The 24,196-nt window shown below is 43.5% G+C and overlaps 1 protein-coding gene across 17 annotated transcripts in view; it reads left to right on the forward strand.

The window, feature by feature from the left end:
• The window catches only part of ARHGAP17 (Rho GTPase activating protein 17), a 102,465-nt gene that overhangs the window by 29,188 nt on the left and 49,081 nt on the right, over positions 1-24,196 (forward strand). For 15 of the 17 annotated variants that reach the window (XR_015154606.1, XR_015154607.1, XR_015154605.1 and 12 more), the window contains exons 2-3: positions 15,235-15,274; positions 19,423-19,527. Coding sequence is in view for 8 of the 17 variants with exons in the window: in XM_086375262.1 (XP_086231388.1) it covers positions 15,235-15,274; positions 19,423-19,527 (145 nt within the window). In the remaining 9 variants the exon portion in view is untranslated. Of the gene's footprint in view, positions 1-15,234; positions 15,275-17,071; positions 17,298-19,422; positions 19,528-24,196 lie in introns of those variants that run through there. The other 2 variants (XR_015154608.1, XM_086375265.1) reach the window with 1 other exon arrangement.

Here is a 24,196-nt window from a genome sequence, read left to right on the forward strand (position 1 = left end):
CTCAGGGAATTTCTATCTGCAGAGTTCCTTGGCCCCTCTGTGAGCTCGCACTTGAGAGCCACCGACGCTGGCATGTTTACAGCCTCATTACCGTCCTGTGAGGCTCAGCCACTTAAGATGTTGATCCTTTGATGAGGGTTTTGCTAATTCACCACATATCTGATCTCTAAGTTCTGTGTGTTCTCTGCCTGTGCTTCTCTTTGGTGGCCTGCAGCCCACACAGCATTATCACAACCAAGCCTTTGTTGCAAATGACCAGCCTGCCCTGCTCCCGCTGTGTAAGTGTGACATAGCTTTTTGTCTTTGTGTGGTCTGGGCTCAGCCGTGACTTCTCCCAGGAAGAGCTACAACAGCTTGATGACTACGGAAAGCTTTTTCTTAGATGGACTGTCTTGGTTTTATCTGCTGGTGGTGGTTGTTTGCTTTAATTCTCAGAACGACTAACATTCCATGAACTCAGTGCCAGAGACCCAGTTTATGAGAGAGAAGTCAAATGAGATAAATGACATTTCTAAATATCCACTAAAGTGACAGTATTATGGTTATTCCTATTTGAAGCTTTTAGGATTATTCCCATTTTACAGTGGAGGAAGTGGAGCCTCCTGTCTGCAGCTTGTGTGTGTTAATTGCTCAGTTGTGACTCTTTGCGATCCCATGGACTGTAGCCCTCCAGGCTCCTCTGTCCATGGAATTCTCCAGGCAAGAATACTGGAGTAGGTGGCCATTCCCTCCTCCAGGGGGTTTTCCCAACCCAGGGATCAAACCTGGGTCTCCTGCACTGCAAGCAGATTCTTTACCTTCTGAGCCACCAGGAAAGCCCTGCAGCTTAGCTGACCACAACACTGGGATTCAAAGTCAGGTCTGTCTGACTCCAGAGCCCTGACTCACAGCTCTTGTCATGCTGTGTCTCCTTAACCTTGAAACTTAAAATGCAACTTAGAATCTGCCATCCATTAGTTTCTTGTCCCTCAGCGAACTCCGCCTGAGAAGGAAGAGCGTGGACCCAGTTGTGAGTCATTCCTATCAGACCACATCCTGAATGGTCTTGACCTCGAAGGAGGGTGTCTCTGGGCTGTTATCCAGGAACACTGTGGGCTCTCCCCTCTGTCTACATTTACTGCGGGTCCCTCTCTCCACCGTGTCCCAGTACTTCCTCTGCCACCGCCTCAGACTGTCTAATATAGGGGTTCTCAGCCCTGGCTACACTTTGGGGTGGGCTGGGAGCTTTAAAAAAAAATGCCAGGCCCCACCCTTCAAAGTTCTGATTTAACCTTTCTGGTTTGGGGTCCAGCTATTATTCTTTTTTTTTAAAACAACTTCATTGAGATAAACTCTTTTTTTTTTTTTGGCTTCTCTGGGTCTTTGTTGCTGCGAAAAGGCTTTCTCTAGTTGCGGTGCTCAGGGTTCATTGTGGCGACTTCTCTTGTTGAGGAACATGGGTTCTAGGGCTTCAGCCGTTGTAGCATTTGCTCTGAGGCATGGAGGATCTTCCTGGACCAGGGATTGAACCCATGTCCCTTGCATTGATTGGCAAGTGAATTCTTAACCAATGGACCACCAGGGAAATCTGAAATACACTTTGTATGTCATAAAATTCACCCATCACTCATCTTAAGTGTCCAATTTGATGATTTTTAGCAAATCTGCAAAGTCGGGTAACCATCACCACCATCTGATTTTAGAACAGTGGCATCGCCCAGGAAGATTCCCTCGTTCCCTTCTCTGGCTAATCCACATTTCCACCCTTACCTTCAGATGGCGACTGGGCGTCTTTCTGCCTCTCTAGATTTGCTTTTTCTGGTCATTTTATGTAGACAGAATTGCTTGCATTATTTCAAAAGCCCCCTGCATTATTCTGAAAGAATTGTAATGTGTAGCCATGGTTGAGAACCGCAGTTATCTCCTGGTTTTTCTTTCTTTTACTGCTGTTCCCTGGGTTCAGCCAACGCCCGCCCACGAGGGCTGTCGTTTAGATAAGCTGTAAGCGAAGTAGGTCCGTCTAAGCTGGGCTGAGAACGTAATGATCATTTATAACCTGCTTTCTATGGGAACATGCTTTCCAAAGTCCAAATGTGCTGACTTAGGAAGAAGCCTTCGGACGGGAGCCAGCACAACCTGTCTTCAGACGCGGAGTGCCTCCACCAGCGGCCCGGCCCTGAGTCAGAGCTGAGCCCTTGACTTTGTGTGGCTTTGCCTTTGGCACTTTCGATTTAGATTTTTTGCGTGGTTTCGCAGTTGCTGCTGGCCTCTTGCCTTGCTTGGCAGTGAACAAGACCCGACCCCCGCTTCCTGGTCCTCCTCCTCGCTTCCCACCAGAGGCCTCCGCTCCGCGTGCACTGTTTGCAGTGTTTGCAAAATATTCCTCACGTATTTTTTACCTGTTTGAGGAAGCTTTGAGAGGAAGTTTTGAGATGGCAAACTCAGGTGCCCCCAGGCACGAGCAGGTACTGTGAGTGACTAGAGCAGGCCTGGGAGGGAGGCACTTGGACGCCCGACCACTGAAAGGAGTCGGACAGTGTGCTGGTGGCCATGAACTTTCTTTCTCACTTTGCCATAAGCAGAAGTCCTCGGTGGAGCTTTTAGGCTGATCTCATGGTTAGAGCAGGGATGGCAAATAGATTCCATTCCAGGTGCCAGAGGGGCGAAAAACCCAACTGACCAAGCAAAAAGCTGCAGGACAAGCTTATGTATGTAGGAAAATGATAAAACTCAATTCAGCGTATTTTAAAATGTAACAATTCAGCTCTGTCATTGATTCAAATTCAAATAATATTACAGAGATTCAGTTAAGATTTATAGGGTTTGTTGTTATTTAAAGTAAAAAAAAATGTATATATTACTTAGAGCAGCTGTAAATATGTAGGTAAAATCCCATCATTTGGGGAAACAAATCAAAGTAGAGAACTATGAGATGTTTGTTGCCCGTACTATTACCAAAATTCTCCTTAATCATTTTCCCTCTGATTTCTTTAAACTTTTTATTTTGTATTGAGGTATAGCCGATTAGTACCCAGTTTCTTTTCAGCATTATGTATGGAGATTTTTTTCCTCCATACTATCCCTTTAGAGTTCTATAAATGCTCCTTTAAGGCTTTTAAAATTACTTTGTGGAATGTGTTGCAAATTGATTCATTTATAAAGTGTCAGAGGGGCCTTTATTTTTGAAATCCAATTAGGTAGATTTGCAATTCCTTCCCAGGAACTTAAGAAGACAGCTAATCTAATGAGATAAAACAGGAAAAACTCACTCAGTAGTCCCCTGACTCACTGTGAAATCAGATGAGTGAGCCCAAACTCAGAGCCCAGGCTCAAGGGGATTTTGTAAACACTTGTAACAGGAGATGACAGCGTTGCACAAAATCTGGTTCCCAGCAGAATGAAATAGACCACTTAGCCGTGGGTCTGGCTGCTGTAATTCCTCTGAGAATATAAATTCCGGTGCATGCAGTGACCATGAGGTGCTGTTGCCCCACGTATGATATTGAGAATCCTCAAAAGATTGATCAGAGTTTATCTTGTTCATCAAAGATGGGTTTAGGTATTTGCAGACAATCAGAATTTAAAATCAGTTTATTAAAACTTCTCTCCATGTCCCATTTCTTCCCCCCACCGCCTTTAATTGGCGTATCAAAGTGAAAGTGTAAGTGAAAAACCTACAGAACTCGGATCTCTTGTGAATTTCTAAACCAAAAAATGGCAGCACTGTGATCTTGGAGGCAATGGAAGCCCTCAATGTTAGGTGATAGTTCTGGCTCCCGTACCACTGATTTGCATCCCTGGGTAGAGAGGGTACTGGGTGAGTAGAAAGATGAGCCCTCAGAGTGGCTGAAGGGACCAAAGAGGAATAATCTAATGGTGTCCTGAAAAGCCAGTGTCTGAAATGCAAGTTGGGAAAGTGCAGAAATCCCCCTTCAAAGTCAGAAGAATTTGGAAGCGATTAAAAAGGATTGGAGTTTCATGGGAAACCGTATTTCACTTGTACATGGATCAGGAGTCAGCAAACTGTGGCCTGTGGACCAAATCCAGCTGCAGCAGGCTCACGATGGTTTTTGCATATTTAAATGGTTGAAAAAAAATCAAAAGAAGAAGAATATTTCCTGACATATGAAGATTGTGTGAATTCAAATTTCAGTGTCCATAAATAAAGTTTATTGGAACCCAGCCGGGTTCATTCATTTTTATGTTGTCCCTGGCTGCTTTTGTGTTACATGGCAGTGCTGAGTAATTGCAGCAGAGACGATGTGGCCTGCAAGCCTAAAATATTTATTATCCAGTCTTTCCAGAAAAAGTGAGATGCCTGACCAGACAATTGTATTTATTTCTCATCCTGCAATCTGTTTACAAGCAGAAATCGAGGAGAAAATCATTGTTATAATACGTGTTTTGGGAGGGACATGGGTGGGTGGAAGTGGGTAGGCGGAGCGGAAGCTTAATTTCTGATTTTTCATTGTCACCGCATGACCAGCCCTGGGCTGTGCCTCCACTTTTGAACGATATTGTCAGAGCCAGCAACCCACATTCATTTTAGCAGCTGCTTCTCGAACACGAGGTGGAGAAAATACACCTCCAGACCAGCCTCACATACCAGTCTGCAAAGTGGTTCTCAAAAGCCTGTGGGCGTGGTTTGCACCACACACTGTAACCATCACTGCCGCAGCCCCCGGGTCAGCAAACTTTTCCTGTGAACCGCCAGCTGGTGTTCTGAGCTCTGCAGACCACACGGTCTCTGTTGCAGCAATTCAGTTCTGTTGCTGTAATGAATGCAACCATAGATAATACATAACAGATCAGCCAGGCCACGCCCTAAGAAACCTTGACTTGTGCACACCAAAACCTGAATTTCATAATTTTCACATGTGATAAAATATTGTTTATTGCTCTTTTGAGTTCTTTCAACCATTGAAAAATAGAAACTCTTTTTAGCTTGCTGTCCATACAAAAATATTCGGTGAACTGGTGTGTTTTGACCTATAGGCCATAGTTTGCTGAACCCTGGTCATAGGGATGGTTTACGGTTGTTTTTTTTTTTTTTTTCCATGAAAGAAAGATGAATTTCAGAAGAAAGTATCACATTTTAATTATAGTCATTGTGGATTTTACAGTGGAAGGCAAATCTGTATTTATGTGTGGCTGTTTTTCTGCCTTAGTGTGACTGAGTGTTTTCCTCGCTATCTCTTTTGAAATCTAGAATATTCTTTATTGCATCTCTTTCTCTGTCATTGTGACAGTCACTTTGTCATTCATTCATTCAGTATATATTTACTAAGCGTTTGGGGTTTCGCGATGGCTTAGTGGTAAAGAATCCACCTGAAGTGTAGGAGATGCAGGTTTGATCCCTGGGTCAGAAAGATCCCCTGGAGGAAGAAATGGCAACCCAATCCAGTATTCTTGCCTGGCACAGAGGAGCCTGGCAGACTACAGTTCATTGGGTCACAAAGAGTCATAATACGATTAAGTACACACACATTCAAGTGCTTTCTGTGTGACAGGCAGGGCTAAGCGAAGTGCTGGGGAAGGGTTGATGCTAAGATCACCTGGTCCTCGCCCCCAGGGAGCATTCTGTCGTGCTGGGATGAGGTCAGTAACGCTCGATAAGTGCTTGGAAGATCACAGTGTGCATTGAAGGTGTGGACTTGAGCATTTATGTCCATGGCTCCCATGGTACGTGCTTTAAGCTGATGTCTGTTCCCCAGGAAGTAGAATGGCAGTTCATGATATGCTAGCAACATCTGGGATTGAGTGTAGTGATGGCAGAAACTCCTCCAGAAATCAGTCCACGGTTAGAGGTGGAAATTATCAAGGCCAATTGGAAATCTTCCTTTGGCCCTTTTCCTCACGTGAGCTTTTCTGGAAAAGGTGACTACGTTATGGCCCACACAGTGTGGCTGCTTTTAGACTTTGGGAATTAGAAGAGGGAAATCTTATGCTTTATCAGAAAGTGATAAGTAAATTAAAAATCGTGCCTGATGAAAGCCTTGTCTGAATGACTAGAGAAATTGTGCAGCAGCTTGCATAGGAAAAAACAACCCCCAGAGTAAAATGGCGAGTGGGAGGTACCTTCCTGCTCTGTATTGTTTTTCCAGTTACAGACAGGAAACATCAAGTGTGTTTTCAAGCATGGAACACTGGACACAAGGAAGGGCCAGACAAAGCAGGAAAAAAAAAAGAAACAACCCTCATATGCAAAGAGTTTAGGTCTGTGTAGCAAAATGCTTGATTGAAAACAATCCGATTTAGCAAGTATTATTTTTATAATTGGATCACTTTGTCTTGATAAATTCAGTCTCAGTAAAACTAAGTTTCTTTGGCTTAGGTAAATGGCTTTTAAATGGGGTCCTTGGACAGTACTCTGAATGCTAATCGCCAAACTTTTTTTAGGGTAAAAATTCCACATCTGTGGTAAAGATGAATGTTTCAAAGCACTTCAGCATAGAAAGGGCTGAGTCTTGGACTGGTCACAGTGATGAGGGAGGTCAGGTCATTTGGACCACATATGGGGGGAGGTGGAAACATTGGTGGTTCCCTAAAGTTAAGATGGGGATAGCACTGTCCACTGGGGAGTTTCTGTGAGAGGGAGGCATCCTACTTTGTATATTACATTCTATAGTTGTGATTTAGAAGTAGTCTTTCAGGGGGTTCAGGATGGGGAACACATGTGCACCTGTGGCGGATTCATGTTGATGTATGGCAAAACCAATACAATATTGTAAAGTAATTAGCCTCCAATTAAAATAAATAAATTTATATTAAAAAAAATTTTTTTTTTTTAATAGAAGTACTCTTTCCTAGATAACCCATATTCATGGATTGGAAGAATTAGTATTGTTAAAATTCTATACTACTCAAAGCAATCCAAAGATTCAGTATAGTCCCATCCAAATTCCAATGGCATTTTTCACAGAAATAGAAAAAAACAATCCTAAAATTCATATGGAACCACAAAAGACCTTGAAATAGCTGCAGTATTACTGAGCAGGAACAAACCTAGAGGCATCGCATTTCCTGATTTCAAACTATATTATGAAGCTACAGTAATCAAAGCAGTATGACACTGGGGTGAGAACAGACACATAGACCAACAGACCGAAATAAAGAGCCCCAAAATAAACCCACACATGTACAGTTACCTAGTCTTTGACAAGGGCGCCAGGAATGCACAGTAGGGAAATGATGGTCTGTTTGAAATGCTGTTGGGAAATACACATATCCATATGCAAAAAAATTAAACTGGACTCCTACCTTACACCACGCACAAAAGTTAACTTGAAATGGATTAAAGACTTAAATACAAGACCTGAAACCATAGAGGTCCTAGAAGAAAATGAGGGGAAAGCTACTTGATATTGGTCTTGGCAATAATTTCATATGTATAACACTCAAAACACTGGCAACAAAACTGAAAATAAACAAGTGGGACTACATCAAATTAAAAAACTTCAGCCCAGCTAAGGAAACAATCTACAAAATGGAAAGGCAACTTTTGGAATGAGAGAAAATATTTGCAAACCATCTATCTGATAAGGAGTTCAGTTCAGTTCAGTCACTCAGTCGTGTCCAACTCTTTGTGACCCCATGAATCGCAGCACGCCAGGCCTCCCTGTCCATCACCAACTCACAGAGTTCACTCAGACTCACATCCATCGAGTCAGTGATGCCATCCAGCCATCTCATCCTCTGTTGTCCTCTTCTCCTCCTGCCCCCAATCCCTCCCAGCATCACAGTCTTTTCCAATGAGTCAACTTTTCGCATGAGGTGGCCAAAGTACTGGAGTTTCAGCTTTAGCATCATTCCTTCCAAAGAAATCCCAGGGCTGATCTCCTTCAGAATGGACTGGTGATAAGGAGTTAGTATCAAACAACAACAAAAAAACAAATAACCTGATTAAAAAATGGTCAAAAGATCTAAACAGACATTTATCCAATGAAGGCATTTTTCCATATGGCCAAAATGCAACTGAAACCCTTTTACAGTGTTGGTGGTGTAAATTGGTATAGCCGTTAAAGAAAACAGTATGGAGGTTCCTCAAAAAAAGAAGTACCATATGATCCAGGAATCCTATTTCTGGGTGTGTATCCGAAAGAAGTGAAATCAGTATTTCTAAGAGATAGTTACACGTCCAGGGTCATTGTAGCATAGGTACAATAACTAAGGTGTAAAAACAAAGTGTCTATCAGTGATGGATGAACAGATAAAGAAGGTGCATACACACAGGCACACAGGAACATTATTCAGCCATGAGAAAGAAGGAAATGGGGAAATCCTGCCATTCGCAACACGTGGATGAACCAGAAGGACCTTAAGCTAAGTGAAATAAACCAGAGAAAGACCCATATGATCTCAATTATATGTGAAGTCTTAAATAAAGTTGAACTCAAAGAAACAGAGTGGTGGTTACCAGGGAATGGGGCATCAGGGAAATGGTGGGGATACTAGTCAGAAGGTAAATGCCCTCAATTATAAGATGAATAAATTCTGGGGCTCTCACTCAGTTGGTAAAGAATCTGCCTGCAATGCAGGAGACCTGGGTTCGATCCCTGGATTGGGAAGATCCCCTGGAGAAGGGTAAGGCTACCCACTCCAGTATTCTGGCCTGCAGAATTCCATGGACTATATAGTCCATGGGGTCGCAAAGAGTCAGACATGAGTGAGTGACTTTCACCTTCACTACAGCATGGTCACTATACTTAATAATACATACTTGACATCTGCTGAGAGTGGATCTCAAGCATTCTCACAACTATAACAAAAAAAGGTAATGGGATGTGTTCATTAACCACTTCACATTGTGTGTGTAAATCAAATCATCACATTGTACACTTTAAATATATGGAGTTTTGTCAATTATACTTCAGTAAAGCTAGGGGGGAAATAATCTTTCCTGGTTATAGGCAATTTTAATTAATTTCATTGAACACAAAAATCTGATTGAGAAGATGCACTGGATCTCTTTCTAAAGTTCGCTTCATCAGTGTGGTATACCGAGTGTCCACAAAGGAGGAAAACAGAGGATAAACTCATCTTTAAGCTGTCTGTTAACATTTTCATGTAGTATGTTCCGTGTGTTTTTCAGTCTGTAGATACCTTTGCAAGTAAAATGCCTCTAAATTTAAAGGAAAGGATCACAGTTGTCAGTTTGAAGAAAGGACAACAAATATACCAATTTGCCTTGTATTTCAGATACTCTAATGTCTGTGTTCTGATGTTCTTTTGTACAGATTGGCAGTTGGACTCATCACTTTACAGTTACGCTTCACTTAAGTTTATACATCGCTTGAAACCATATCAAGCATGTTGCTGAAAAAAGTAATGAACTATTGTTACTTTTTAACTGTTTAAAAAAGTGCTTTTTTTTTTTTTTGAAATTTGTTGTAATTTTAAAAGTCAATAACAGGAAAAGGCTCATGCACAAATTACAGTGGATTCTCTCCTCACTCACTGCACTTTCCCAGTTGAGATTCCCTCACTGAAGAGGCAACTGCTTTCAAATTTGTGCTGTTTATTTTGGCATTAACTCCTATCTATATTTATAGATAATATATATAAACCACTGTCTTTTGAGTTATCAAGTTTAGGTATTATTTATTGACTTCCTGTTATGATAAATGAGGGTTTAGGGCTCTCTACTTCTGCTTTCTCATCCTTCCAATACAGTTACATTACAACTTTTGCATATATTGCTATTTGATATATATAATACTATGTTCAATCAGTTATTTGCATCAAAGCATAGAAGTAAACTAGGACTGTCTTGCCAATAGACTTTTGATTTTTCTGAAGTTAATTCTTGTTTTCTTTTTACATTAGCTTTATTTTCTTTGTGGCTATAGCAGTGCTATGCTCATATAGCTGACTCTCAAAAAAAAAAAAAAAAACAACCCTGATTTGTATTATGTGTATTTGTTTGTATTGTATTTGATTTTTTTTTTTTAATTCATTTCAAGTTACCAATGTGAGGTCACTGAACAAGCAGCAGGGACAAGATGCATAGTTTATTCTCTCAAACCACTGAGCTGTTACTAACTCTCTCATACCTACTAAACACCCGCACTGGAATTTTATCTTATTAATTATTTTTTAAATTGAAGTATTCTTATTGCCAAATTCAGACTTAAATTGAAGAAAATAGGGAAAACCACTAGACCATTCAGGTATGACCTAAATCAAATCCCTTATGATTATACAGTGGAAGTGAGAAATAGATTTAAGGGTCTAGATCTGATAGATAGGGTGCCTGATGAACTATGGAATAAGGTTCGTGACATTGTACAGGAGACAGGGATCAAGACCATTCCCATGGAAAAGAAATGCAAAAAAGCAAAATGGCTGTCTGGGGAGGCCTTACAGATAGCTGTGAAAAGAAGAGAAGCGAAAAGCAAAGGAGAAAAGGAAAGATAAAAACATCTGAATGCAGAGTTCCAAAGAATAGCAAGAAGAGATAAGAAAGCCTTCTTCAGTAATCAATGCAAAGAAATAGAGGAAAACAACAGAATGGGAAAGACTAGGGATCTCTTCAAGAAAATCAGAGATACCAAAGGAACATTTCATGCAAAGATGGGCTCGATAAAGGACAGAAATGGTATGGACCTAACAGAAGCAGAAGATATTAAGAAGAGATGGCAAGATTACACAGAAGAACTGTACAAAAAATATCTTCACGACCCAGATAATCACAATGGTGTGATCACTGACCTAGAGCCAGACATCCTAGAATGTGAAGTCAAGTGGGCCTTAGAAAGCATCACTACGAACAAAGCTAATGGAGGTGATGGAATTCCAGTTTAGCTATTCCAAATCCTGAAAGATGATGCTGTGAAAGTGCTGCACTCAGTATGCCAGCAAATTTGGAAAACTCAGCAGTGGCCACAGGACTGGAAAAGGTCAGTTTTCATTCCAATCGCAAAGAAAGGCAATGCCAAAGAATGCTCAAACTACCACCACACAATTGCACTCATCTCACACGCTAGTAAAGTAATGCTCAAAATTCTCCAAGCCAGGCTTCAGCAATATGTGAACCATGAACTTCCTGATGTTCAAGCTGGTTTTAGAAAGGGCAGAGGAACCAGAGATCAAATTGCCAACATCCGCTGGATCATGGAAAAAGCAAGAGAGTTCCAGAAAACATCTATTTTTGCTTTATTGACTATGCCAAAGCCTTTGACTGTGTGGATCACAGTAAACTGTGGAAAATTCTGAAAGAGATGGGAATACCAGACCACCTGATCTGCCTCTTGAGAAATTTGTATGCAGGTCAGGAAGCAACAGTTAGAACTGGACATGGAACAACAGACTGGTTCCAAATAGGAAAAGGAGTTCGTCAAGGCTGTATATTGTCACCCTGTTTATTTAACTTACATGCAGAGTACATCATGAGAAACGCTGGACTGGAAGAAACACAAGCTGGAATCAAGATTGCCAGGAGAAATATCATCAATAACCTCAGATATGCAGCTGACAACACCCTTATGGCAGAAAGTGAAGAGGAACTCAAAAGCCTCTTGATGAAAGTGAAAGTGGAGAGTGAAAAAGTTGGCTTAAAGCTCAACATTCAGAAAACGAAGATCATGGCATCTGGTCCCATCACTTCATGAGAAATAGATGGGGAAACGGTGGAAACAGTGTCACACTTTATTTTTCTGGGCTCCAAAATCACTACAGATGGTGACTTTAGCCATGAAATTAAAAGACACTTACTCCTTGGAAGGAAAGTTATGACCAACCTAGATAGCATATTGAAAAGCAGAGACATTACTGTGCCAACAAAGGTTCATCTAGTCAAGGCTATGGTTTTTCCTGTGGTCATGTATGGATGTGAGAGTTGGACTGTGAAGAAGGCTGAGCGCCAAAGAATTGATGCTTTTGAACTGTGGTGTTGGAGAAGACTCTTGAGAGTCCCTTGGACTGCAAGGAGATCAGCCCTGGGATTTCTTGGGAAGGAATGATGCTAAAGCTGAAACTGTAGTACTTTGGCCACCTCATGCGAAGAGTTGACTCATTGGAAAAGACTCTGATGCTGGGAGGGATTGGGGGCAGGAGGAGAAGGGACAACAGAGGACAAGATGGCTGGTTGGCATCACTGACTCGATGGACATGAGTCTGAGTGAACTCCGGGAGTTGGTTCTGGACAGGGAGGCCTGGCGTGCTGTGATTCATGGGGTCGCAAAGAGTCGGACACGACTGAGTGACTGATCTGATCTGATCTGATCTGATAGTTGCTTTACAATGTTGTGCTAATTTCTGGTGTACAGCAAAGTGATTTAGTTACACATGCATGCATATATATTTTTTTCATATTCTTTTCCATTATGGTTTATTATGAGATATTGAGTATCATTCCCTGTGCCATGCAGTATGACCTTATTGTTTATCTGTTTTATTTATAGTAGTTTTTATCTGTTAATCCCAAACTCCTACTAACTTATCCCTCATCTCAGCTTCCCTTTCTGTAACCATAAGTTTGTTTTTCATGTCTGTGAGTCTGTTTCTGTTTTGTAAATAGGTTCATTTGTATCATATTCTAGATTCCATATATATTGATATCATATGATATTTGTCTTTCTCTGACTTACTTAAGTTGGTATGATAATCTTCAGGTACATCTGTTTTGCTGCAAGTGACATTATTTCATTCTTTTTTATGGCTGAGTAATATTCCAGTGTGTGTGTGTGTGTGTGTGTGTGTGTATACACATACCACATCGTCTTTATCTGTTCATCTGTCAACACTTACGTTGCTTCTGTATGTTGCCTATTGTAAATAGTGCTGCAGTGAATATTGGAGTCCATGTATCATTTTGAGTTATAATTTTGTTTGGAATATATGCTGAAGAATGGAGTTGCCAGGTCATACAATAACTCTATGTTTAGTTTTTTTTAAGGAGGAAACTCCATACTGTTTTCCATGGTGACTGCACCAATGTACATTCCTACCAACAGTATAATTAACCTGTGTGGCTCAGCTGGTAAAGAATCCTCCTGCAATGCAGGAGACCTGGGTCCCATCCAGGTTTGATCCCTTAGAGAAGGGAGTGGCTACCCATTCCAGTATTCAGGCCTGGAGAATTCCGTGGACTGTATAGTCCATGTGGTCACAAAGAGTCGGACATGACTGAGCGACTTTAACTTCACTTCACCAACAATATAGGAGGGTTCCCTTTTTCCCATAACCTCTCCCACATAAATTATTTATAGGCTTTTTACTGCTGGCCGTTCTGACCAGTGAAGTGTACTACATTGTCGTTTTGATTTGTATTTCTCTAATAATTAGCAATGTTGAGCCTCTTTTCATGTGCCCATTGGCCATCTGTACCACAATGGGAGTTTTAAACTTAAGTTTTCCTCTTCTATTTTTAAAATTTTGTTTCATAAGTAGACATATATGCTCTGAATCTTCTCTTTTGAACTTATGAATATTTTAATAGGCCTTGGGACTTTTCTCTGCATATACTTAGAGAAGGAGATATACTCTGCATATACTTTTCTCTGCATATACTTTTCTCTACTTATACTTCGAGAAGGAGATATCAGCATGCTCTCAGAGTCGTCCAGGGCCCTATCCAGAACTCTGGGTTCTGGCCAGTGAAGACAAATGAAAGCTACATTGTCTTGAGGTGATATTTTGCTCGAGGAGCGGCAAGGCTGGGATGAATGGTGAAGCTATGGTGGTCTCATGCCAGGTTTGTCCCTGCGAGGCCGACTCACAGGCTTCTCTCCGAGGCCGCTTGCTTGAGATCATAGTCAGCTGGGGTCCTGCTCCACTTCCCTAACTGGCATGACTACCTATGTTTGGCGCTTCAGCAATGCCTGGCACCACGCGTGCCAAGCGAGGGCTAGGATGACGTATTTTGGCCGGCTGCTTCCAGAACTTGTTCATAGAGTTGAGTTGGCCTCTTTGGGAACCTGGGGCCTTGGCCTGATCTCCAGGCTCTGCTCCTCTGGACCTGGGAGGATTGAATCAGGTCAGAGTTCTAGTTTCCTGCAGAAACCACAAGTGAGCCACTCCTGTAGGCATCTCCAGGTTAACTGGGGCACTGCTGTTGATGACTGATACTGGAGCTCTCCGTGCCAATGGCTGGGTTTCGCTTGATGTGCCATCTCCCAAGCGTGGGATTGGGGTTGTGGGCCACCATCCTCCTTGCATCTAGTGCCCTTCTGAGCCTAGCAGTGTTTTGCGGTCATTCTTGGGGATCCCACCGGTTTTTCTGGCCAGATGCCTTCTCCTTCTCTTGTGTTGGTACGTGGGCAAGACCAAGGGCATGCAGCCTTCCGTTCTGCAGTGTATCTTATAAAAAGGCTTCAAATTTTCTGATTCATCAGTGGTCTTGCCTCCTCCCTCCTACAGCGTGATCAGAACTGAATTTTTTTTTTTTTTTCATTTTCCTTTAAAAATGTCCCAGTTTGTTTCAATGGGAATTTGGTAGGGATGTTAAATGATTGGGCTTAAATCGCTATTTGAACCAGAAGTCCAGAATGTAGTGATTTGTAGTGACTCTGGGTACACCAACAATGCTGCTGTTTCGGACTGCAGAGAAAAATCTTCTTGGAAAAAGATGGTGGCCTGGCACGTGAGGTTCCAGCAGCTCACATTCTCTGCTGATTGTCAGCTGCTGTATCAGTCCTCTAGAAAGGTCAGCAGGAGTTCTGAAGCATAGATAAGGGTGAAACTATTTTGTCTCTTTTGAAAGTAAAGATGAGATAGCTGAAGGAAGGAAGACTTAAGTGTTGTTACCCTGTGTGTATGATTGCGTAACCTTTCTGGATCTGTGGCACACTTGTTCGCTGTGAAACTCAGAAGTGATCATTTTAAGAACTAAAGTTTAATTTTCTCCAGAGCAGTCTTTTCTCAAAGTGTGGTCTACAGGCCTCCTGCCAGGGAGTTCTGGGCAGGGAGGGGCTTGTTACAAATTCAGGATCTCACTACAATTCTGGACTATGGCATTTTAAGGCCACACCTCCTCCCCCACCCCCCCTTGCTGGTTCTGTGCATGCCCAAGTTTGAGAACCACTGATCTCAATCATTTGGTCTTGAGGGTTGCTAGTTTCTGCAGACTTTCATTTGTTTGTTTCTTTGTGGCTTTGCTAAAGTCGCCCTCTAATATAAAAACTGGTAAAAATTCCCCCCTTGTGATCATTCATTTCTACCTGTTGTGTTTTAAACGCCAGGATACTAATTACTCAGTTTCATGGGTTGCTTTTTATTTCCAGACATCTAACTCTGAACTTTGAATTTTTCCCACAGGGCCGAGAAAACAGAAGTCCTCAGTGAAGATCTGTTACAGGTAACAAAAGAAAGACTTTTTAAAGTGCTCCATTTAAATAAGAACAACAACAAAAAAGCCCATAGGTAGAAAAAACCAAACAAATTAAAAAACCCATAGGGGAGAACTGAACCTTATGGTTCTTTGTTTTGGGGGGATTTTTCCCGAAACAGAATTAGCATGGTTTTGAGCAGGAAAAGAAAAGCAGTTGAGTTGCACGGTGATAAAAGGGGATCTGAAACTTTGGTGTCATATTATGAAGTTCAGATGGGGCTAGTCCCAAGTTCAAGTGCCAGGTGTTGGGGTGGGGACAGGGGGCGGAGCCTGGCTGGGCCGTCTGGGCAGTTGGCACAGTGGCCTGGTCACAGGTCCCTGCAGGCCGCTGCGTGGTGCCCTTGATGCAACAGGCCCCACCAGCTGCAGCAGTGACCCCACTAGCTCCAACAGAGTTTGGATTTTTTGCTCCATTATATGCTTCTTTTCCCCCAAACTGAGCTAAGTTGGGTCCTGCAGGACTCAGAGTCTCAGTGACAGTGACCAGGTCTCTCAAAACCACCCAGGGGCTCTAGGGTGGCCTCACATGGCTAGGCCAGACTTTCCTCTTTGAACAGGAAGGGGCATTTCCTGCTGGGGACCTTAATTACGGCTACTCCATGCTATCTCTCAGTAGACTTCCCTAACTGTGGGGCTGGGTGTTTCTCCCAAGAGGGCTGGGACCCTTATATACACATCACTTCACCCAACCCCACTCGATCCCCACGCACACTGAATACTTCGAGAAAGACAGGACCCCTTCCACATGCAGGTTTTGTTAAGACTTCTCCACCTGTCTCCTAGCCTCTTATTTTCATAACCTGCCTCAGGTGTGCTCCAAGGAGTCCCTGGAGACCAGAGGTCTGCTCCCAGATGGCTTTCTGTCTCTTCCCGTGGAGAGAAGGAGCTGCATAATTTAGAAAAACACCGCCTGTGCTCTGCTCCCACCCCATGCCAAAACAGTCTCCTAAATTATGACAGTCTTCTGCAGGTAGAAGATTTTAAGAGCACTTTTTTCTTTTCTATTTTTAAGGACTAGAAATTTTTATCAAGGACTAGGTTTTTAGAAAAAGATTTATTAAAGAATCATAATCTTTAAAATAAATTTTTTATTGAGGTATAGTTGATGTACAATATTATAGTTTAGGGCTTCCCGGGTGGCTCAGATGGTAAATAATCTGGAAACCCGGATTCGATCCTTGGGTCAGGAAACTCCCCTGGAGAAGAGAATGGCTACCCACCCCAGTATTTTTGCCTGGAGAATACCATGGACAGAGGAGCCTGGCGGGCTACAGTCCATGGGGTCACAAAGAGTCGGACATGACTGAGCGACTAACACACATATTATAGCTTAAGAATCAGATTCTTAACACTATTTCCCCACTAACTTTTATCAGATATTTCAAATCCATTTTCAGACTTTTAGAAATATTGTTTGTTCTAGTTCTACTAGGTTTTCCTGTGAGCATTCTCATTCCCACATCTCATGTCAGTAATTTCATCCCAAAGCCCTGAGGAGAGACCAGAGCTCTTGCTGGCAGGTGGAGGATTGCAGAGATCGTACGGGACTCAGACAGTAACTGTCTGTTCTTGTCTCTTTGCTCAAACACCCACTGGGGCCTGAGGAGTTTGCTAGTTTCTATAAATCCTTATTATTTTTTTTAAATTTATTAAAGTTTAGTTGATTTGCAGGGTTGTGTTAATTTCTGCTGTACAGCACAATGATTCAGTTACAACTATCTCTATATCCTTTTTCGTATTCTTTTCCATTGCGGTTTATCACAGGATATAGGAACTCCTTATAACACAGATACTCCACGTCTGCAGCGGTTGTTTTCCTGCTCTTATTTCTGTGATCTTTAGCCATGAAGAAGGTGTGTCGTGGTTCAAAGTGCTGAGTCTGGCGACCAGCCACCTGTATTCCATGCCAGGTCTGCCCCTAACTAGTTCGGTGCCCTCAAGAATTCTCTGAACCTCCCTCTGCCTCAGTTTCCACTTCTCTAGAAGGAAGGTAATCGACATATCACTCTGTGGGGTTGTTAGGACGGGCTCATGGGTTAAACATGGTCAGCCCTGGGAGCAAAGCCTGGCCCGTAGTAAGGGGTAAATATTAATGACTTGTTGATATGATTGCCACCGTCACAAGCCACAGAAGTTATTTTGTTTCTGGTGTGAGACTTCCCTTAATTTGCTCTTTCTCCAGCCTCTTTTCTTAGCTCTCAGTTAGAGCAGTTCAAGAGGCCGCCCTTTTATCTTGTTTGTATGGAGTTTCCCCAAGAGGCTGTCAACCCCAGGAGGGCAAGAACCACAAATTATTTACTCTTGTTTTTCTAATACCGTGTACAGGGATTCAGTATATACTTGTTCCTTCAACACATACTACCTTCCATTCATGGGCCAGGCAGTGATCAAAGCACTCGGGATAAATCAGTGAACATAAGAGACCAAGGCCCTGTCCTTGTGGACTTGATAAAAGTGAAGTCGCTCAGTCGTGTCTGACTCTTCGTGACCCCATGGACTGTAGCCTGCAAGGCTCCTATGTCCATGGAATTCTCCAGGCAAGAATCCTGGAGTGGGTAGCCATTCCCTTCTCCAGGGGATCTTCCCGACCCACAGATCCAACCTGGGTCTCCTGCACTGCAGGTGAATTCTTTACTGTCTGAGTCATCAAGGAATTCTAGAGGAAATTGGGGCTTCCTTCGGAGCTCAGTGAGTAAAGGATCTACCTCCAATGCAGGAGACCTGGGTTTAATTCCTGGGTTGGGAAGAACTCCTGGAGACGGAAATGGCAACCCACCCTGTTATTCTTGCCTGAAGAATCCCATGGACAGAGGAGCCCGGCAGGCTACAGTCCACGGGGTCGCAAAAATCGGACACAACTTAGCAACTAAACCACCACCAGTGGAAAATGGAATCAAGTAAAAATGGAGTTTTCTGGGTTCCCCCCCGCCCCGCCCCTGCTTTTATGGCCGATGGAGAATATGTATTAATTTTCCAATGCCTTACAATCAGGTCATTATAAAATTTGGGGCAAGTGATGTGGCATCTGGTCCTAAATAAGTGAGGCTGCAGATCAGGGTCCTGGGAGGGGGCCCCCAGTCTGAAGAAGGGCTGCTTGAGAAGGAAGCCCAAAACCATTTCCTTGGGTAAAATATTTTGGGGTAAAAATGTATTCTGCTTGAAATCTGTTGATTTTTCTTTAAAATAGAAAGCATCCCTAAGGGCCTGCCCTCATTCTTAATGAGTCATCAGAATACACATTTTTGGCATTCCTTCCTGTAAAAAGCAGCTCTCTTTGCCATAAACAGCCATATCCCAGCAATAATATTTTGGGAAGCTAATGATGATGAGTGGGCCCCCGGAGTCAGACTTTCTTACTGTTGGCTGTCCATTTTGCTTTAGAGGTTTGTTCTAAAACAATAAATAAATAGGCAAAAACACCCCCACCCTCCTCCATCCCAAGCCCAATAAGGAACAATAAGGAATAATTTTGAAAACACTGATCTCAAGTGTCAGTTGCAGAGCACATCTTTTGACTCTTCTGTCTGATGTACTGCGTGTGGAGGACTCCATTGCCACAATCTAGAGAAAGCTGAATGTCCCCGTGGCTTTCCCACTTGGCAGTGGGCCTGCACTGGCCTCAGCTTGTTCATCTGCAGTGTTGCTGGTTGGACCCGGGACTTTGCTGGTGCTATAGTGTGTGGCTTGGCCACCACTCATCAAAGAGCAAGCTCTAGTCAGGACTGTCCCCTCCTCCTGCACATGGAGTCAGCCTTTAAGGGATCTGAAGCTTCACTGCAAAACCAGGGGCTGTTTTGGCAATATCCAGGGACAATTTTGGTTGTTAGAAAGGGGGCAGTTGGGTGCTACCAGCATCTAGTGGGTGGAAGCCAGAGATGATGCTAAACACACCGATAATGCACAGGACAGCTGCCCCTAGCCCAGAATTATCCAGTCCAGCTGTCAGTGGTGAGAAGCCCTGGTGTAGGTGCGTGGGAACCTTTTCCATTTACCCCTGAGAGCTGAAAAATTCGACGGCAGGACACTTTTCCCTGCCTACATGCAAACAGTGCAGGAGAGGAGGCTGAGCCGGTTCCTGAGCCCTGCCAACCACTCATCCGTCTTTGTGTTTTCAGATTGAGCGGCGCCTGGACACAGTGCGCTCCATGTGTCACCATTCCCACAAGCGTCTCATGGCCTGCTTCCAGGGCCAGCATGGCACCGACGCAGAGAGGAGACACGTGAGTACCGGGTGGGACTCGGAGCCCTGATTCTCGTGTCCCTGAGAAGCTTCTTGCCCTTTATCAGGCGATTTTTCCCAAGTGGCATCAGAAGGTTTGGCTGCAGACATGAACCTTGTATCGCCATTCACGCTCGTGACTCGTGCCTGACCACAGCATTCTTTCATGCTTCCCTGAGCTGAAGGTCCTGCTCACACTGAATTCTCTGCAGGTGCTTTTAGAGATTGAAAGTGAATGTGAAAGTCACTCACTCGTGTCCGACTCTTTGCAACCCCCTGGAATATACAGTCCATGGGATTCTCCAGGCCAGAATACTGGAGTGGGTAGCCTTTCCCTTCTCCAGGGCATCTTCCCAACCCAGGGATTGAACCCAGGTCTCCCACATTGCAGGCAGATTCTTTACCAGCTGAGCCACAAGGGAAGCCCTTTAGAGATTGCACCGTCAATTAGAAATCCTTTGACAGCAGAAAGCTGAAAGCCTCTCTTGAATTATCTGAGAAAGTAGAATTAACTGACTTACTCGTAAGTCCAGTAGTTGGGATGACTGCAGGTAGGGCTTGGTCTAGCTTTTCAGTGGTGTAACCAGGACCCCAGTTTCTTTCCTTCTCTCCTCTTAGCTATTTCAGCGTCTGCTTTATCCCTCATGGTGCAGGCTGGCTACCAGCAGCTTCCATGGGCTGCCTGCTTCTTTGTGCATGTCCAGCTGGAGTAGAGAGCATGTCTTCTAGTAGTGTCCTTAATGGAGTGAGGAAACTTTTTTCCCATACCATTCACAGATAGAAGTCCCTTCCCATTGCACTGATGTGCGTTGGGTCACATTCTCCATTCCTGAACAAACTCCTCCCAACCCCCACCAGTTACAGTGGGTGGGGGTGAGTTTGGGTGAGGAGACGGGACGTGCTGGTTAGCTTAAGTTAATCACGGCTCATCCCAGAGTTTGGGCTGTGGTCTTACCTCCAGCTTGTAGGCTCCATCAAAACCAGAATAGATCCTCAGCAGGATTCAGGATGCTGTTATAGGCAGGAGAAAGAATGGGCTCTAGGAAATAATCCGATGTCTACTTCAGGGTACGTTTGCTCAAAGCGTCCCAGTCCCCATATCCCTTGAGTAGAGCACAGCATCTTTGTTCATCAGGCAGTTCCCTCCTTAGTGTTACAAGTTCCCAGCCTGTGAGTGTACTCTAACCCTTAGAAATCCGTGTAACTCTATAAAGTGGGAGTTTTGATGGCTTTCAGGGAAGCTATGATTCCCCATATTGTTTTATTTGTCAGTAGATATTGCATAAGAATTGATGGCAGACGATCTGTGTCATCTCCTTTGATATCTCCTACACATGTTTCTGGCCAGCTTGCCATCAGAACCAGGCCCAACTCACTGGTCCTGCCGCCACTGTTCCTTCACATTTTCTTGCCATGGCCTCTGCTCTGCTCCCCTGTTAATATCATTCCCTCCATTCATCTCCTTATTCTTGCCTTCATACTCCTTGGGGCCCCTCCTCTCCTCATGGCTCCTAACTAATGTGTTTATTCAGGCACCTGTAAACCATGTTGTCTTTTTTTGTTTTTTAATTAAACTTTTGATTTTGTATTGGAGTATAGCTGATTAACAGTGTTGTGCTAGATCAGGTGAACAGCGAAGGGACTCGGCCATACATATACATGTATCCATTCTCCCCCAAACTCACCTCCCATCCAGGCTGCTGTATAACAGTGAGCAGAGTTCCTGGTGCTCTACAAGTAGGACCTTGTTGGCACTTGTAAACCATCTTCAATCAGCAAAATACTGCCTCCCCTAGTTATCTATTTTAGCATGCATAACCTATTCTTCCTTCTGTGTTGACTTGTGAATTCCATGCACCCTACTATGCAGACCAGGTTATCTTATTTTCCTGCTTGTCTTATCCTCTCCCTCCCATAGCTGCTTGATTTGCAAGTCCTGTGATTCTGTCTGTGACTATGTCTTGAATTCCTCACCTCCACTCCATCTTTACCACCTTCGCCTAAATGCAAGACCCAGTTACCTCTCATATGGACTGTTCAGTCACTTCTTGAGCTACATTGTCTGCCTTTAATTTCCTTCTTTTTCTAGCCTTTCTTCAGTGTGATCACCAGAGTTGGTTTCCTCAAATACAAATTGATCCTGGACTTCCCTGGCGGTCCAGGGGTTAAGACTGCACTTCCAATGCAGAGGGCACAGGTTTGATCATGGCACCCCACTCCAGTACTCTTGCCTGGAAAATCCCATGGACGGAGGAGCCTGGTCGGCTGCAGTTCATGGGATCGCTAGGAGTCGGACACGACTGAGCAACTTCACTTTCACTTTTCACTTTCCTGCATTGGAGAAAGAAATGGCAACCCAATCCAGTGTTCTTGCCTGGAGAATCCCAGGGACGGGGGAGCCTGGTGGGCTGCCATCTATGGGGCTGCACAGAGTCGGACACGACTGAAGCGACTTAGCAGCAGTAGCAGCAGCAGCAGGAAACTAAGAGCCCACATTCCATGCAGAGAGGCCAAAAAACAAACAGAAACAACAGAAAAGTTGATCCTGTTATCCTTCTGTATTAAAAAAAATCTTAAGCTTAATTATTCTCAACAGGGACCAGAACTACACTCCTGATATTTAGAAGGGCGTAGAGACTTTTTTGGTTGCCATAAGGTCAGGGGGACATTCCTGACATTTGGAGGGCAGGGACCAAGATACTGAGCATTCTGCAGTGTCTGAAGGTATAGATCCACAGAAGGAAGCATCCCATAAGGCCAGCAGTGTTGTGTCGGGACAGTGCCTGGTTCTCATTGCCTCGGTTAAAGTTCAAGCTTTCTTTCCTTTTTAATTGAAGTATAGTGAGCTTACAATATGGTATTAGTTTCATGATTTAATATTTTTATAGATTACACTCCATTTAAAATTGTTATAAAATATTGGCCATTTTCTCTGTGCTGTAACAAAATATCCTAAAGTCCAAGCTCTTTAGAGGACATGTGTGTGTTCAGTCACTCAGTTGTGTCCAACTCTCTGAGACCCTATGAAGTGTAGCCCCCCAGGCTTCTCTGCCCCTGGGATTATCCAAACAAGAATACTGGAATGTGTTGCCATTTCCTTCTCCAGGGGATCTTCCTGACCTAGGGATTAAACCTGCATCTCCTGTATTGCAGGAAGATTCTTTACCACTGAGCCACCTGGGGAAGATGACTTGAGCCCATCATAATCTGATCAAATTTTCCTTATCAGTCTCAGTATTTCCTGCTTCCTCCCATTCATGCTATAGGTCATTGCCCTTCACACAGAGCTGTCTTCTTGTTCCTTTGGTCTACTTTGAGACACAGCCTAGGACCAAGAATGGACACCAGAGGAGGAGAGGGGAGTTAAGGGAGGATTCCTGGAGGAGGCACTGGCCTAGCTGTAAAGGAGAGAGAGTGTCAGGTGATGGGCCTCTTCAGGCAGCAGGAGCAAAGGTGTATCACCCTCATTTCTGAAACCTAATGTCTTAGCCTTCGTTTTCCAACCTCAAATCAAAGTGCCCAAGACAGGCTCTGAGAATGTCTACAGTCTGCACGTGGGAAGAGGAGTCACCATGGAAATGACAGGTAATAGGTGGCCATCAGATGTCAGTCATGTTGAGAAAATCACAGCAGTCTCTCAGGCTCGAGGAAATACCAGAGGAGCCTCCCCCAGGCCCCATCGAAAGCTTACATGCTTGGAGAGAGGCAAGAATTGGAGGGAAGAGAGACGTAGCAGGTGGCCTTCTCAACCCAAACTTCTCAGCTTATATTGTGGGTCATACATGTTAGATCTGAAATTATTTTTGTGTAACTGGCATGCCTTTTGTAAATTAGGACATCCTCAGTCGTCTCTGTGGAGGCGTCTGATGTGAGTAGACAGCATCTTCATTAACCAGTGTCCAATGAGTGGAAGGTCTGTAATCTGGACATTAGGAAACGGGATTGTTGTGCTTGGGAGTCAGGGCATGGAAACCACAGCTTAGTTACAGCTGGGTACTTGAATGATACTTGTCAAAATAAACTCTTCTCTTTATGATTTGTTTCCCCATTGACCTCCATCTAGAGTTGCACAAAGTGTATTTCTCTTCCTTATTGCATTGAGCATACATTAAGTTCCCTTAGAAAGGCAGCATCACCAAAAGGTATAAAGTATCCTCTGTTGTGATCCAAGTGTACTGCCCATTTTCTTATAGCTTCCTAGTCTAGAAATGTGGAAGCCAGAAGCGTCTCCTGTGGGGCAGATAAAGCCTGTTGTTTGTTTATTTGAAAATAACCTGACAGGGAAGGGAGATGGATAAATATATTTGTTATTTATTTTTATTTATTTTTTATGTTATTTTGTTTTATTTTTGCTGCACCATGCCCCATGTGGGAACTTAGTTCCCTGACCAGGGATCGAACCCATGACCCCTGCATGGAAGTGCACTGGACAGCCAGGGAAGTCCCCATTGTTATTTATTTTTAAATTTAAATATGCCATTTTGAATGGGCTGTCCATTTACATGGTCAAAATCCATAATAAGTGAACGTAACATGATGTCTCTCCCAGCTCTGTTCCGGGGCCCCCAGTCCCCCTCTCCAGGACCACCAGTAGTAGGAGCTTCTTGTATAGCCTTCCAGAGAAATTCTATAAGTGTATCGAGTGGACCCGTTTGAAAGCAGGAAAGGCA

The sequence above is a fragment of the Bos grunniens genome, chromosome 25 (assembly GCF_055505025.1).
Source record: "Bos grunniens cultivar Pamir isolate PY7600 chromosome 25, Bosgru_T2T1.0, whole genome shotgun sequence".
Classification (NCBI taxonomy): Eukaryota; Metazoa; Chordata; class Mammalia; order Artiodactyla; family Bovidae; genus Bos; species Bos grunniens.